At 37.6% G+C, this 17,328-nt stretch overlaps 1 protein-coding gene across 9 annotated transcripts in view; it reads right to left on the minus strand.

The window, feature by feature from the left end:
- Nrxn1 (neurexin 1) overlaps positions 1-17,328 on the minus strand; it is a 1,062,527-nt gene that overhangs the window by 652,376 nt on the left and 392,823 nt on the right. For 4 of the 9 annotated variants that reach the window (XM_028765075.1, XM_028765068.1, XM_028765066.1 and 1 more), the window contains exons 2-4: positions 15,778-16,079; positions 13,595-13,639; positions 12,439-12,600 (exon numbers count right to left, since the gene is read on the minus strand). In XM_028765075.1, the coding sequence (XP_028620908.1) occupies positions 12,439-12,600; positions 13,595-13,639; positions 15,778-16,079 (509 nt within the window). The remainder of the gene's footprint in view (positions 1-12,438; positions 12,601-13,594; positions 13,640-15,777; positions 16,080-17,328) is intronic. The other 5 variants (XM_028765076.1, XM_028765071.1, XM_028765070.1 and 2 more) reach the window with 2 other exon arrangements.

The raw sequence follows: 17,328 nt of genomic DNA on the forward strand, positions 1-17,328 counted from the left end.
TCACCAAAAAATAATACTGAAACTTTCTTTCTTTGCATGGAAATCTAGAGCATTAATTTCATAAATTTCTGATGAAACACTCTGTGCTGTTGTTCAATATTAACGTTTTAGTATTAATATTTAGGAAATAATATGGAATCCCTTAGAAATCTTCCCCTAAGACAGGAGTTATAGGTAAATTAAGTAAGAGTGGAATAGGGATTTTGTATGTTCAGAAGTTTACCAGTTAGCCTCAGAAATACCCAATCAAGTGTTTTGAGAATTACTGATCTTATCTTGTTCCAGCCTTTCATCTCTATGACAGAATACCTGAACAAGCAGACTGGCTGCCAAATTAAGGGAATTCAGTCTACAGTGAGTTGACTGAACTGTATCTAAGGCCTTGTCAGTTATAGGACAAGGTAAAACACTGGAGAACGGCTGCTTACCTCAGGGCAAAGAAAGAATAAGGTACAGGAGTAGGGTCCAGAAATGAAATACACCAACCAAAGACACATACTCAAAGATTCACTTCTCCAAGCAAGCCCACAAATGAAGGTGTTCTTATCACCTCCCATTAGTATCAGAACCTAGAGTGCAAGCCTTCAGTGTACAAGCTGTTGTAGGGAACCCTTAATCTCCAAGATATACCACAAGAGAGTGGTATATAAACAACAGTGTGCAGTTCATCTCGTACTTGGTATATTTTGCATTATGTGGCAAGTATTTTGCTATGCTCAATGAAATAGGCCCTTCACAGGAAGACAGTGTATGATTTCACTTACGTGAGGTGTATAGAATACGGTGCCTCATAGAAATAAACAAACAGAAACAGAACAGTGTTTACTAGACTGTGGGAACAGGGAGAAACTTTGCTTATGCAACAGCTATAAATCTAGATTATAAAAAATGGATAATTCCTAGAGATCTACTCTATACCACCATGGTAACAAATAATCCTGTTTTAGACAAAACATATTTTCTAAGGCAGTAGGCCTCTTGCTAATCCTTCTAGAACAATAAAATGAAAAGTGACGAAAAGGAAAAAAAATCTCTTTTTCTGCATTAGATTATCTGGCTGGATGACATTTTATTGTTTCCTAAACTGTCTCTGTTTCCTAGCAAATTCTTCCTAAGAATTTGTAATACTTCTGTAAGGCTTAGAAAAATAGAAAAAGAAGATTTAACGAGGGGTGGGGGAGAGAGGGAGAGAGAGAGAGAGAGAGAGAGAGAGAGAGAGAGAGAGAGAGAGAGATTTTTTTTTAAATCAAAGACCCTAAGTACAGCTTAATGGAAAATGAGCATGTAAAATTCTTTCCTATTGCTTACATTATAGTTCTAAATGTACTTGCATCTAAAAATTATTTGTTCTTGAGAATATCCGAAGAATTTCCTTGGATTTTTAAATTTATTTTTATTTATGTATATTACTGTTTACTGAAAGTCTGAAAGTTTGTATGTATAACACATGTATTATTAGTTCCCAAGAAGGCCAGAAAAGGATGTGAATGCCCTGGACCTAATCCTACAGACGATTGTGAGCTGCTATGCAAAGCTGAGAACCACATCCAGGTCTCCACATTGTGAGCTGCTATGCAAAGCTGAGAACCACATCCAGGTCTCCACATTGTGAGTTGTTATGCAAAGCTGAGAACCACATCCAGGTCTCCACAACAGCAGTCAGTGCTGGGCTGTCCCTGAAGCCTCGGGGTCTTAGGTTCTATATTACTGGAAGGTGACCTTGATTTTTACTTTATACTTTACACGCAGCATTAATACACCACTCATTTTGCTTTTGGAACATGTGCAATACTTTATTTTTCTAGTTTGGTTGTTACTTTCCTATTGTTGATTTTGTATGAACACGAATACTGTACTCACCCTTTCCCTGTAAATAACAGTATCGATTTTTCTGTTAGCTAAAGATGTCTTTTATATATTTTTGTCATTAAAAACAGGTAAGTGTTGTTTCAAGAAGTGTCACTAGGGGGCACTTTGTAAAAAATTCTCACTGCAGAAGAAGCAGCTTTTCCCTAAATGGTTCTTTAATGGCTCAAATCTCCCACGGTCTAATTTATAGTGAAGGGAGAGTTTACTTCCTTCAGGGCATAATGCATTATACCAAGAAATAATTAAGATGGAAAGAAATGCGTATAAATCTGCTTAAGTTAGCAAATTGTGTAAAGTAAAATAATCCTATATAAACAATGACCTACAAAACAAGACAGTGTATTGGGATTCAGAATTAGAATATTAGCATGCACAAGTGAGATTTAACCCCAGAGAACCTACATGGTTGTTTGCCACATTTGCTTAGGAAAAGAATTCTGCTGGGAGAGCCCTACTCTAAGAATCAAACAAAGGAGCATGAGCCTTGTTTTAAAGTTGATTAGAACACATGGGCATTCTATTTTAATTGTAGTGAGCTTATTTCTAAGTACTAAGATTCAAAAGCTTATAACCTTGGCAATAAATCCTTTTTATCCTCAAGCAGCAGCTACCCCTAGAGTGGATTGTTGGGGAACATTCCCAATGCTTCTTTTCATGGCTAACTTGCCTTCAATTCAACTGTGTAAGACAGTTTGGTTCCAAAGGAAGCCCTTGCAGAGGCTTGCATGGAACTGAGAATATCTGTGACATCTTCAGAGTCACCCCTGAGTGGCTAAGTTGTACATTTGAACTTCTCTAAAATCCAGCTTGCAATTGAGGTCCACCCCATCTAGGGTAAGGACAGTTCTGAGCATGCTTCAATGGTGCACTGAGTGGTATACCAAATAACTAAGGATGTCAATGTTACCCAGTGATTCTCAAATATTCTAATGTACTTGAAATCACCTAGAATCTTATTAACATACAGACTGTGGCTCACAGGACCTGAGAGAAGAATATGACCTTGGAGTCTTCAAGAAGCCAAGGAGATGCTGCTATGGCAATCATGGGCACTATAGTTTACAATGCCAAGCAATATTCCAGGGCACAAAGTTATTCATTTCTAATGTATTTCATTTCTAATGAGTGACAGTACATCACTGCCTTTAGTTGCATGTCTTGGATCAGAAATTGCTAATATATTATATATAAGTGCTAAACCAAGTAACTATTAAACAGTAAGTCAAGGTGATATTGATTGTATGGTTTCATTGATCACAAACTACCCAGATGGTTTAGTTTGAAGACCATGAAGAAGAGGATACACTAGATAAGCCTTTGAACAAACGCTTAAAGATTCCAAAACTTGGCCTTTTAAATGGTGAATACAGAAAAACAAAACATTTACTTCTGAAGTCATGTTAATTGAAATTTGATGACAGCTTCTTCAAAATTTAAAAGACTTACTTTTAAAAATCGGGGCAGGGGACAAAACCAATTCAGTTTCTTGACAAATGTTCATATTTTCAGAATATTTTAGGTTTCCTATTTATCTTTCCTAATTCCTGATAAGCAAGAAGATAGCTGTTTTAACAAATGAGACCACAATGTATACAAAGTAAAGAAACACATATGGTAAATAGCCTTCATAATGTTAAAAATAAGGTGTGACTTCCCACTCAGTCCAAATTCTCGTCAATCAGGACAGTTAGATGGGAAAAGTATTAACCTAGATGATGGAACAAAACCTCAGAAATTGATTGGTAGTGGGGAAAACCTTGATATTTGTCATGATCAGGTAAAAATGAAAGCATAAATTCAAGTCTTAAACACTAGTAAGAACTGTAATGCTCTTAGAAATATATTCCCAGCACCAAAAATAAGCTACTAAGAATCTTAAGATGGTACAAACAAGAAGGTAGATAATAAATGGGTCATTCGTTGTGACTGGGTCTTGTTTGACTATCTGTACTTATGTGAATAGACCATGTCTACATGTCAACTCTAACCAATGTTAGCAACTATATTGTGAAAATATTATTGCAGCTAACAGTACTGCAATGCTGCAGGATGCCAGAAGCTACTTTTCATGCTTCAAACATAACTGCACCTGATATTTTGACATCAATATTAGTTCATAATATTTCACTATTATACATGTTCAGAAACTTTATATATATTGTATAGGATCAAATTTGTGACCCAATCTTGGGAGACTAATTTTGAACTCATCTCAGTCTCATTCTAAAACTTTCCTCCGTAACTAACTTAATCCAATTAGTTTTTGACAATAGGCTAATTTTGTTCAAAATTAGTTCATTTTAGTTTAAAATTTACTTCAAAATCAGAACCTAAGGTCCAGGAAACATGAATATACTTAAAGGATAATTTAGTCTTTATTACCTGGATCATATTTGTGTGTCAACTTAAGAGTTCCTAGGTTCTCACTACACCTGACCCCTAACCACGGCATACTCCTAATCACCATATACCCCTAGTAACTCCATAGTCCCCTGAAACACATAATTACACCTAAATACCCCTAATCACCCATACCTCTAGTAATGCTGAGCCTCTAAACCTTAAAACAAAACAAAAAACAATAGTGTAGAAGTATTAGAGCCACAATTTCTCTGTGTAGGGAATACTTACTTACTCAAAAAAATGAGGATATCATTTTCCTATAATTCAAAACCATATGCTTCTGAATAAGAAAATTATCTCCATTTTTAAAGTAATTAATTTAAGAGTGTTTTAATAATGATCATTTGCCTGGGGGTGGGGACACCAATTATACTACACAGAAATAATTTTCTCCTAGTTATAAACACTTTGATCCAGTGAAACAAAGGAAAGGATATATCATCTAATAATGAAAAGGAGATATGTAAAAAACTCATTTAGTTTTAGATGAATTTCAGATTTTTCCTTTAATATGGCTCAGCCTTGATAAAGTTATAAATTTGCATTTCTGTACAGATTTTGTCATTGCTTGCATCATGCTACATAGTCACTGGTGTTATTGTAAACTTCCAATTAGGTTCAAATTCTGGTGGTAGAACTAATTTATCAGCACTGTCACCACCACCAGCATTATCCCCATCACCACTTTTATAGTTACATTTCATATAATACCACCCCTATCATCCAGATGCACAAAAAGAATAAGACAAATTACTTCATCACCTTGTCTTTCAAATAAGCACAAGTTTCCTTGGACACTATTAATCACAGCTTCTGCTGTTTCCAGGGTGACTTGCCTCAGCTCATTTATGAGGCTTGTTTTGTAATTTTTTTCTGTTGATTCTCCACATAGATTCCCAGGTGAATAGTCTTCCTTTTGTGTTGGCTGGGAACACAGAGCCTAGGACATGGTAGATATTGATTAAAACTAAACTGGTTTCAGCAAGATGGCTCAGCAGGTAAAGGTGTTTGCTGTCATTGCTAAAGAGCTGAGTTCAATCTCACAATCTCACAATCTCACAAAATGGAAGAAGAGAACTGACCCCTGTAAATTCTCCTCTGACCACTATAAATGCCATGCCATATACACATTAAGTGTCTGAATGCAAATTTTAAAAATGAGTAATTGTATCCACATATTTGAATAACGGTTTTAGTAAAAGGGCCAATTTAAACTGGACACACTGTTCAGTGGGAGCTGAAATCAAGAGCCAATGTTCAGTCTTATCCACTGTTCATTACTGCTTTCTGCTGGGCTAAAAATGTCATATTCTATAAAATGTATCAAGTCCTTATAATTAAAATGTCATTGAGCCGCCTACCAGACCATGTTATGCTAGCTTGGTATTTGAAAGCACTACAATTCATTATGCCAACTGCTGATAAAGTTCCAGGCTATGGGGCATCTGCTGAAAATGATGGGAAATAAAAAATCTGTCATTCCCTGAAAGGGAGTTGCTTTGCTACAAAAGCTGAATTCCAGGCAAGAACTCACCAGATGCTTTGTGGACTAAAGGATTGAGTTCGAGTTCCTTGGGGACCTGAGCAGATGGGACTCCCTGAGCCCAATCTGAAAGAGGAGGGTCTATGGCAGGATGTCTGGTTTCTGCCCCAATTGTTCTTTCCCTGGTCCCCAAGGGAAATTTACAGAAGTTAGCTCACTCTTAAGCAACATTCCAGCACAATGCTTCATGGAAGTCTAGAAAACACATCCAAATGTTTCCTGTGAATTCCTCTTAGTATATGTGGCTACATAATACAGAGAAGTATGACAAACATTTTAGCTATGTGAATCTTTAGATGAGAAAGGCATATGATGACCAAAGTAGGAAAGGTGCTGCTCAACCTTAAGTCTTCCTTCTCTAAACTCCTGCAAATCTAGGCTGCCCTTTGCCTTTTTCTCTATAAAGATTCTTTGGCTGCTATTTCATCTAATATCAAGTTTATTAAAACCCTGCAACTGGAAGAAAATACATGAGAGAGCACTGTATTATGGGCAGAATACATAATTGAAACTAAGGACAAGGGTCCTGTGGTTGAGTTTGTCAGGTTTTAACATTAGCTAGTTAGTGACTGGATTCTGTTAGGTCAGTTATCTATCATATAAAATCACCATATCTTTCTTAGTCTGATAGAGACACTATTAGTGTTTAACTACTGTCATACTCTGAATGTTATAATTGGATACAAGTATCAAAAAATGAGTATATACTTCTGTTTGATTTCATTTGATAATGTCAATACTAAAGAAAAATATCAGAAACTTACTTTCTTCCCTCATAACTTGCTGCTGTATAGGGACTAATGAATGATTACACTCAATTTCATTACCTTATTTTAAATGTAAATTCTAGTTTTAGCGTCTCTTGTGTCTTCAGAAACATAACTGGTAGGAAATTCAAGAGGTACTATAGTCACTGTAGGAAAGCAACATGTCAGCAACTGATACCTGCCTGTCTTTGCTCTGGAACCTGCTGCCTCCCTTCATCCTCATTTGTAACTGAGGGAAATCAGATAGTATAGAATACTTTGTAAAAATTCTTTTATATTCTTTTATATTCCCACAAACATTTGCTTGAATTCAATACTAAAGTAAATAAATAAACAAAGGATACTGCTATATTCTGTGCTTAAAATTACATGGAGAAAACTTGACTTTAGAACTGTAAATATACCAATTTAGCTACCATCTGAGCTAAAACAGACTCTCTGAAGCAGTAAACAGAGACTTGTTTCTTGGAAAGCAGCCCAAAGTCACTAGAGAGTCATCGTTTATTCTCAGAAAGATGAGCATAGAGGGAATTTAACCTGAATATATAGTACAGTTATTGTAAGAAGGTACCTGATCCATGACTTCACTTGTTCTAGTTGAACCACCAAAATGACATCCAACGAACATCTGATCTAACATGGAAGTTCTTACTGTGGAAAGGAATCTGTAGCTATGATGGCAATCAGTGTAGCAGGCAGATCAAGCATAAGTGTCCCTTACACTTCCTCTATATTGTCCTATAAGTAATTAATCATGCCTGTATTAACAATACATCTTAAAATAGCTCATTTAACACATATTACCCAAATTAGCAGAATATTAAAACACTCATATGGCAATATGTGATATGTATGAGAAACTCCTAGGAGAGGTAGAGATGCAAAGAACACCCCTTCCCTGCAGAATCAATGAAAAGCATGTGAGAGGTAGTATGAATGAACTGTAAAATATTCCCAGGTAGCCTGCAGACGACAAGCACAGAACTCGAGAGGAATGTAAGACGAGTACTGTGGTTGACAGACATCACTGAGCATCTTCTGCAGATTCCTGCCACTGCCACTTCTCCAACATGTCAGAAAAAGAACGTTACTTCAGAATAGGAAAAATAACCTAAAATGTAAGATCTCTGGTGGAGTTTTGTTCTTACAGGTAGTGGTAGTCATCTCTGTGCAGAATTACACAGAATTCTGGAAGGGAATTACAGCAGCTGGGCTGGCCAAGGACAGAAATAAGCCATACAATTTTAGGACATCTTCCATGGTCCAAAAGACTGAGGTGTCTCTGTATAAAGGAAGCACTTCCCTCCACAGTGTAAAAGCCAGAGGGTGGCCTTTGTATTACTCAGAAGGGACCCACACACACACACACACACAACCAACAACCCACTCCAACCTTCATTCAGGAATAGACTTTTTTTTTTTTCAATGTGAAGGAAAGTTCTTTTATAAAACAGGATACTTCCTGAGCCTCGCCCACCTTAGAGCCTCTTATGGATTTCTAGCAATAAAGGTCTCCATGTGTAATTACAGGCAGAACTGACCTAATTAGGTTGATGAAATTTTCAGTAGGGATTTAATTCCCTCTAGCATTTCACTCATTTCTTTTCTCTCAAGAATCTTTCCTCAGGCTCATTCCAAGCCATTCTTTGAGGCAGCATTTTAAATTACCTCACACAGGCACAGTCTGCACTGCAGCCACTGATTAGAAAACCTCCAGCAGGCACACATGTCTGAAAACACACTTCAGATAAAGCTTTCTATGGTGGTTTATTCACACTCACAATTCTTTCCCTTTCTTTAGCTTCATTTCCTAACCATGCTAAATAATGTCTACTCAGCAGGAGGGGAACAGATGTTGCAGAGTGTTTTGTGGACACAAAAGACATTAAGAAATGCAAAATGCAGTCTGAGTTAAGTGTAGATAGGATTGACAGAAAGAGCACCTCGGTCACTGGCTCTGATGGGTCCTCTTGGTCAAAATATTTGAGTAAAACATGAATTGGTGAGATTTTCACCTGTCTCTGGTGATTGAAAGCTGCCTCTAATGAGCAGGCTAAGAGTAAAGTACAGAACTCGTGTTCAAGAAAATTCACTTCAAGTCCTCTTCAAATGGACCCCAAACAGATGCCAAGATAATTCTTTTTTGTGGTTCTCAAACTTTCTCTATTTGTAACAGTTACTCAAACACACTTCAGTAGAAAAACTAAGTTTAAAATTATCAAACATCCTTAGGAATTATATTTCAGCTTTAAGCGACGCTTCCAAAAATTTGAAGAATATAAACAAGCATTCCTGCCAAAGGAGAGTCTGTGAAGGTTCTGCTGCAGGAAGACTTTGAAGTGTCTTTCCCAAGGCCTGGGTCTGCTTTTACAGGAATAAGCAGTGTAAAATGCTATCTCATTGTTTACAATTTCCCTTTGCCTTTCCTAAAACCTATGTCTGTGGTAGTTTTTCTCCAAAGACTTTTTGAATTGTTTGTGACTAAATTTAAATATGACACCAAATTATTTTCTCTGCAGCCTGTTCATGTTTTCTTTTCATTTTAAACAAATTAATGTCTTACACATCATTATTTTATTTTGAAATTCGATGATCAATCTATCAAATTTAACTTTCTTATTGTGTCCCACTGGCTGAAAGTGCCCTCAGCTCTCATTTACTGTTATAAATGTCACAGAGGAATTAAGATATCACTAAAGAAAACTAAAGAATAGTTTGCTTCAACATGTTGAAGAATTTTCTTTTACTACTTTAATTTTAATAGAATGAAGATATAAATTAGCAAATATGGTAGGCCATCTCTAATTTTATGGTTAAGTACCACAGATCAGAACAAGGCGATCATCCTCCAATCAGATATGTTATCTGTCTTATGCTGGGTGCTGATCTTGTGTCATCCATTCCTTGTTCCACAGAACCATCTCCTATCTGCTTCTCTAGTTTCAAAACAATCAGACTTAGAGAATGATTGTCAGAATTATTTGTTCTTCAAAATGTCCTATGTAGCTTCAGACTAGGTGCCCTTAGACTCTCCTGCAGAAGTGACTATCGTAAGGGGTATTATGTACTGGATTGAAAATAAAAATATAATGAGCGAATAATTGAAGATGTAATTAAGGCATTAGAATGTAATATGCTATAGGCTAGGAAGTCTAAGCCAGGGCTTAGGAAAACAAACAAGAGAATGAACATTGGCATATTACTCTCTATTCAGGAACTCTACAAAGCTGACCTTCCTAAAGAAAGATGGTTTAGCTCAAAACCCATGGTGCTCTTTTCACTATTTCCTTTCTGAAATAGGAAAAGCATGTGATTATAAAAGATGATTCAGATGTAGGTGGAAGCTATGAACTATCAAAAAGCCCTCAAATGAAATATTTTTTTTAATTTATAAACTGACTATGTCTATAACTTGCCAACCACCAGCGTTCTGGGAGGAAGCAAACTGAAACACAACACAGGTCTGGAAAACCTCACAGCACTTGCTCTGGTCAAATTCCTCACAGCATGGGAAGCAGCAAGATGGAGCATTCCCATTCAACAAGGAGGAAAGACTGTAAGATCTATAGTAAAGGAAGACAGGATGAACCTGCTTTTAAGTACTCACAAGCTTCTAGCTAAAGGACACTTGAAAGACTATATGGCTTTATTTTTTACTTTTTTCTTTTGTCATCCTATTTGTGATTAGACTGTTAATACAAAGAGGCGAATGCTGAGATATATCAATGTATGAGCATTTAAACAGTGGAAATGTTGGTCTGATGCATGGCTTATTTTGAAACCATGATATCAGATTAAGACTCTGCAGCTTCACAGAAAAATGTGCTTGCTCGTTGGAGAACGGGCTGAATGCCCTATGTCTCAAAGAAACCCAGTATCTCAGACATCCTCACTTTTCATAGGATGCCCAAAGATGCTCTCTAACTACATTTACATTCCTGCTAAAAATCCTTGGATTCTGGACCTTTTTCCCGTGTAACACAGGTTTCACTCTTTATAGATAAAACATGGCCTATAACTGGTTGCACAATAGAGATGAACACCACACATTGGTGAGAGTACTTAGGAATGTCCAGAAAGTGTTTTTTTTTTTAACAATCTACTTGTGAAATCAAAGTATGCAATGACCCTGTCTCTTCCCAATCTATTCTATTCTATCTCTCTCCTGCCTCTCCACATCTTAGTGAGCCTGGGCTCTGTATGTTGGCCTTGGCCACTAGAACTTATACACTCTGCTCAGCCTCTTTTCAACCCAAACAAGAGCAATGGTCATACATTCTAGCACTCTATTATCTATTTCTAAAAAGCACTTCTCCATTTATTGAAAGAGAGAGCTTATATGTACAATCTTTAATATCAGTAGCCTAACCAATACTACTTTTCGGACATGGTGAATTATGGTAATCATGAAGCAAAGAGGACCAGGAAATTAAGCATTGGGTTTTAATGCTTATGTGTTGTTAGTCTTGTCATAAGTGACTTACATATTCTGAACTTTAATTTCTTTGTTTGAAAAACATAAAGACAATAAAATCACCACCTATATTGTGAGAGCCATTGGACAGCTTTAAGATGGTTCTAAACTCAAAGGACTTTGAAATTTTTAATACTGCTTTTATCATGATAATAATATTTTATTCTATTAGTTTGTTATTGCCTATGGAGCTTAATGTAGACCCTAAGGCATAATCTATATTTTCAGAGAGGAATATTCACTCTCTGAGGGAAAATCCCCCTCATCCCAACATATGAATCCTTCTGCCCTTGGAAAACTTCCTGCGTTTGTTATACTATAACAGCTCTGAATCTTCCTCAAGGATGTCTTCCTCTCTCTCTCTCTCTCTCTCTCTCTCTCTCTCTCTCTCTCTCTCACACACACACACACACACACACACACACACACACATGAAAACTGCTACAATACATGGAAGAGAAGTAATGATGACAGCACTCTACAGTGACTTTTTCACTGTTGGGTGAAAAATAAATATAAAAAATAACTCAGCCAAGTTTATAGACTTATATTTTCTTTAGAACAAAACAAACTATAGCAATGCTTACCAGTAACAACTGTTGTGCCTAAAAAACTAATAAGTTGATAATTAATCCACCATGCAACAAGAGGAGGACTTCAGGCTCCTTAGTCAGAAAAAAAAATTATGGTGACTGAATAGATTTAAAAAAAAAAAGCTAACTCTTATGGAATATAAAGTTGAAATTCAAGGCCCTTCTGGTCTTTCTCCACAAATTGAAATATTATAAAAATTTACAGCAGACACTGACAGTTAATGACAGGGATGAAATTGCTCTCTTAAGCTCTCGTTTTCCTCAGGTAAATATCATGTCAACTTACAAGATCAAAAAGGACACAGGTCTCCCACCTTCAAGACACAATTAAAATATGGCAGCATAATTGGTTCATTATGCAGTTTTGGTTTTGTTTTCTGTTTTAGCTTTGTTAATGTATGTCATGTCCTTTCCTCTTGTAGCCTCATTGTTTTCTTTCTTTTTCTTATCTCCCAAACAAGTCACTACAGTACACAAAACATCCCAGTTACCTCAAAATAAGCAATTATCCCTTAGTGCAACATTAGACCCAAATCTCATTTTGTTTGATGTCCTCTTACAGCTGATACAAAGCTATCCAGGAAAATGGCCACTGTGAGAAGCTGAGCCTTACTCGTCAGACGTCTGAGCTGCCCTTAACCACCCGACTCTGCATAACCGCCACAAGGCTGAACTGAAGGTTGTGTCATTCATTCTGGGAACATCAGATCTTCAGTAAACGAGCTCTCAGTCCAGATCTGCAAAGATGAGCTCATGAGTTAAGAAGAGTTCCATGACATTGATATTTACCTCTTTGAGACAGCCCATAAAGTTGTTACTGACTGGTGACCCTGGAAGGTCGGCTGTGCTGGGGCTGCCTCCAACATAGAAAAAGTCATCAGACCCCAGCATGGTGTAATCTTCTTGCGTGTAGCCCGTTGTGGTAAGAATCCCATCCACTGATATTGTCACCTAGATAACAAAGCACAGGGAAAGGACACGCTATACTCAGACCTACATGCTGTAATCCTGGGGTATGCCTGTTTTGTGTTTTGTTTTATTTTACTTTTTGTTTTTCTTTTTGTTTTTTTTATGTTTGTTTGGTTTTCAGTTTTAGACCTGTGGTGGAACCCATTTTCATGTCTGTTTGAAGTTTATTCTTGGATTCTATTCAGCTAGCCCTGAGAGATTCTAATCTAGTTAGAGAGTTAACTGATCATTGAACTAGTGTCAGCATCATCCCTGCTGCAACTCAAAAGTTATTTAGCAGACACAAAAATGGTGTTAGTAAAATGCCTCCTAGGTTAGTTTTGCTGGTGTACATATTAGTAAAGTTTAGTCGTCTGTTATTCACTAGTCACAACGTGCACCTTGTTAACAAAAAAGGCGCAAGCTATTTCCAGCAACATCACTGCACTATTGAGCAGCAACTACTGAGCATGCAAGTGCCTGAAGCATGCTGAGGGAAGACGAGGCGCAAAACAATCAGTGAAGCAGCACTCCGATGCGCATGCAGGAGGTACAGAACGTTCAAAAAGGAAAGAAAAGAAGACCGGGAGAACCAAAGGAGAAAGATAACTGCTTAGTGATGACGTAAAGATGAGTGGGTGTGGCATCTCCAACATTCCCAAACCAAGTTTCCATGCCATGCATCATGAATGGTTAGAGACTGGCTGAGCCTGCGGTCACTCGGGCCAGCCACCATTTTCTTATCTCGTGTTAACCACAGCTGGATGCAAAAAAACGTTCGAAACGTTAACGATGCCCCTACACGTGAGTTTGAAAACAGAGGTTGACAGGAACAGGTAAAAAATAAGAAAGTCAACAACAGATGAAAAGAAGGAGGTCAAGGTAAGCAGAAGAGTACCAACCGCAGTTCCTCTTTTGTTAATGATGTCTACAGTTAAAAGAAAGAAAGAAAACACACGGCAAACCCAAAATAAGAAACAATTAGAATGATATCTACCGAACAATGTAGTTTGTTTACCATAGCGTGTCCAATGCCTGAGTGCTTTGTGGAGAAGGGGGGAGAAAGGAAATTAAAAACTGTGAACAGAATAACGATCGATCGTTACTTAAAAAATATGATGGTCTCTACCATGTTAGTACATTTTTTGATTCAGGTAACGGTTAGTAGAATGAAACATTCCATGAATGACATGTTAGTTATTAAGCATGTTAGTAACATAGAAAAAGGGCAAAAAAATTTTACAAGAAAAAGCAGACTAACAAATAGGCCTCCAACAGAGGAGATAGTCTTTTCCTGCCCTTGTTCATCTCTTGCCACTAGACAGAAACAGACAGATGGCCCTGTTCCCGTAGTCTTCCTGAGGACCACTGAGAGCCATTGTAAACATCTGCAAAGGATTCATTCGAAGGCCTGAAGCCTATCAGCTGGCCATTTTCACCCTAGGCCCATCATAGCCCCCTCCACACCCACTCCCAGTCCCAGCAAATTAGTAGGAATCAGTTGGCTTTGCCCTACTACTCAATTTTACAGCATACAAGGACTCCTCCTCAATTCCAAAACTTCCTTCGGTCATATTGATGGACTTTAGGGTCACAGTATACTGCAATGAAACAGAGCAGAGATCCTGACACACGCAATGAGTAGAATGGACTTTTTTGTAATCTCGCCTGCCGCACATGCACCCTGGCTGCACAAACTTCTGTTCTCTTGGAGCTACAAATTCTCAACTTGCTTTATAACCTGAGCAAAGGCAAATCTAGAAAGTGGGCTCCTCAAGACCCACCCTTCCTTCTGTGATAGTCTCAAGTGAGCCTCCAGTCTCTTGGTGAGTATATGAGAGAAAAAAAAAAAAAGAAAACAGAAATCCAAAGAGACAGACCTACAGGAAACCCGTGGTCTATAACTACACTGACTGTGGCAGCCCCCTCTCGACACAATGGGAAGCATGTGCCTCCTTCCATGCCCATGGGCATCTGGGCCGTGGAAACTCTTAGAATAGTTCAGTTTCACTTGTCTGCCTAAATGTAGCTAAACCTCCCCGCCTAAGCAACTTTTTCTTGTCTAGCTCAGATAGTTGAAGCCTCTCAGAAGCAGGAAGGAAAGAATGAGACTAAATCTCCAAGGCTAAGCTCCTTTTTGCTTCTCTAGTTTAGATAGCTGAAGCCTCTCAGAAGCAGGAAAGAAAGGATTAGTTAACAGCTCAGAAAGAGAGGGCCATTTTAGTAAAGGGAAACCAGAGTCAATCGGTCAATTCTGCAACTGTTCAGAGAAACAACAAATACATTAAGGATATTAGTTTTAGATTAGCATTTACCATCAAAGATTAGTCACTGTCAACACTTAATAAAATAATACATTATTATATAAAATGTCATATAATTAAAACTCATAATAATGAAAATATGAGAACAAACTAATCAGCTTTCAGCATATACTGTAATATGTCTTATTAAAACATACAGTATATGTAGACTCATTGATTCAGTAAAGAACAGGAATTCTCTCATATATAAGAATTTAAATATATACATATAAGAATTCAAATATATTCTATACATATGTTCCCATAGAAGTGGGCATCTAGAGGATGAAGTGACTGTTCATATCATTTCTAGTTTAAGTTATAGTATCTATGCTAAATCAAAAATATCTTCATAAACAAAAACTTCAGAATATAGGTTATGTACAGTATTAATATTTTTCCCTTAGGGACATTTTATGTTCCCATTTTGGGGTTGGGAAAAGAGGGAATAGGGATTGATACAATCCCAAGTGACAAAATAAAAAATTTTTTTTAACTACTAAAAAGGAAGTGTGATTTAATGACCCCAATGTGCATGCTTCCAAATGATCACTATGAAATCTATAATTTTAAATCAAATAAACAAAAAACCAAAATCATACACATCACAGGAAGGGCAGGTCGCAGGGATGTCCTTACAGCCCTCTGGAAAATAATCATTTGTCACTGTATTAAAATAGCCTTTGGGTCCCCAGAACTTTCTAGATATGCCCCTGCTCAAGTATGGCAGGAAGATTCATCTCAGAAGGAAAAGCTAGTCTGTGGAGCCCTATATCATGTGGGTGTTTTCAAGTACCACACAGACAGCTGGAGGTACCACAGGCACAGCTGTAGCAAGAAACAAAGGCAGTTACTGTCTTATCCACTGCGTTGTTACCTGACGCAGATTCCTGGTGACTTTCACATCATGCCAGGCATTATCATTAAACTTTCCATTCACGGGCTCCACTAGTGCTTCAAAGGCCCCTGATCCCAAATTAATGACCAGAGAAACAGCTCCATTTTTCAAGGCAAGATTGACATAATCAGCTGATTTCCCTGTGTGAAGCATCAGTCCATTCCTCTGAAGAGTTTTAAAGGACAGAGTTATTTCATCGCTGCTGCTTTGAATGGGGTTTTGAGACAAGTCGTAGCAGAAGTATTCAGATCCCTTGAATGTGGCAATATATTCTTCTTTTCCTAGAAGAAAACAGATAGATACATGCATAAGTCTGCAGGCATACTACTCAAGACAGTAGACCTTAACAAATACAACAACTAATGAACTTTGCTTTACATATATTCAGGACAAAAGCCCTGTCAGGCACTCAGGTGGGTCAAGGTGGCAGTGTACTTTAAACAAACAACTTCAGGAAGTGGGGCATCAACTACATTAGCTAAAAGTGACATTCTGGAAAAGTCAGTTTTCAAGTAGCACTGGAACAGCTCTGATCAGACAAGCTAGCTCTGTGTTGTCTTCAGGGCATGAATTAGGTACCATAAATGCATATTGGATAGGTCCGATTCCAATGTTTGCAACATTTGCACTAACCAACTGAGGAATTAGTTTTGGGGGCATATTTATATTCAAATGTATTTCTCAATGAAGATCCAAGTATTTTCATCACATAAAGATTTTTTTAGTAACATGGAAAAGAAGGACAAAAGAAGGAATTTGATCTGGAAGCAAACTGATCTCCTACAGAGTGTGTATACATTCCCTCCCACGTGGAGGGAGGAATTAGACACAAGTCTGACAAAGTTAGCTGGATGGTTAATTCATTCCCTGCTCTGACTAAGCAGATGGTAGGGCTGGCTCCTATGAGACCAGTCAAAAGTTCCAGAACGACATCATAGAAGCAGGATGCAAATGAAGTCTCAACATTCTCTACGGGGCTCAGTCTTTCGTATAATTAGAAGTTTCAGTGTGGATCCCACCACATGCCAGACAGATCAAACAGAAATATGGCCATTTGAAAGAGCAGCCTTCTCCCACCCGTACAGTAAGGTAAGCAAAGAAAGACGTAAGTCAAATGTCCCCATGACTGCCCAGGAAATGAAGGGAATGAACCAAAATGCATGTAAACAAAAAAACAACAAAAGTTCTAAAGAAACAAAAATCCAAAACCACCACCTCAACAAAAGAGGATTATGATTAGCAATCAGCTTGTGACAAACCATGAAGAGAACTGCAAGTGCTAGCCAAAAACAAAGCAACAAAAATCTGGTTTTCTATCAACAACATACCATTTCTATTAGCACACTGGAATATTCAAGAATCAGAGTGAGCTTTATTCTTCCTCTGGTAAGAGATTTTTGCTTTCTGTTCTATTTTGTTTGAGACAGTTAATAAGAAGATCAGGCTAACCTCCAGGTAACAATCCTCCTGCCTCAGCCTCCTGAGCACTAGGATTAGAGGAATGTGCTACAAAGCCTACCAAGGCAATGG

This window comes from Grammomys surdaster, unplaced genomic scaffold (genome assembly GCF_004785775.1).
Source record: "Grammomys surdaster isolate TR1022 unplaced genomic scaffold, NIH_TR_1.0 149, whole genome shotgun sequence".
NCBI lineage: Eukaryota > Metazoa > Chordata > Mammalia > Rodentia > Muridae > Grammomys > Grammomys surdaster.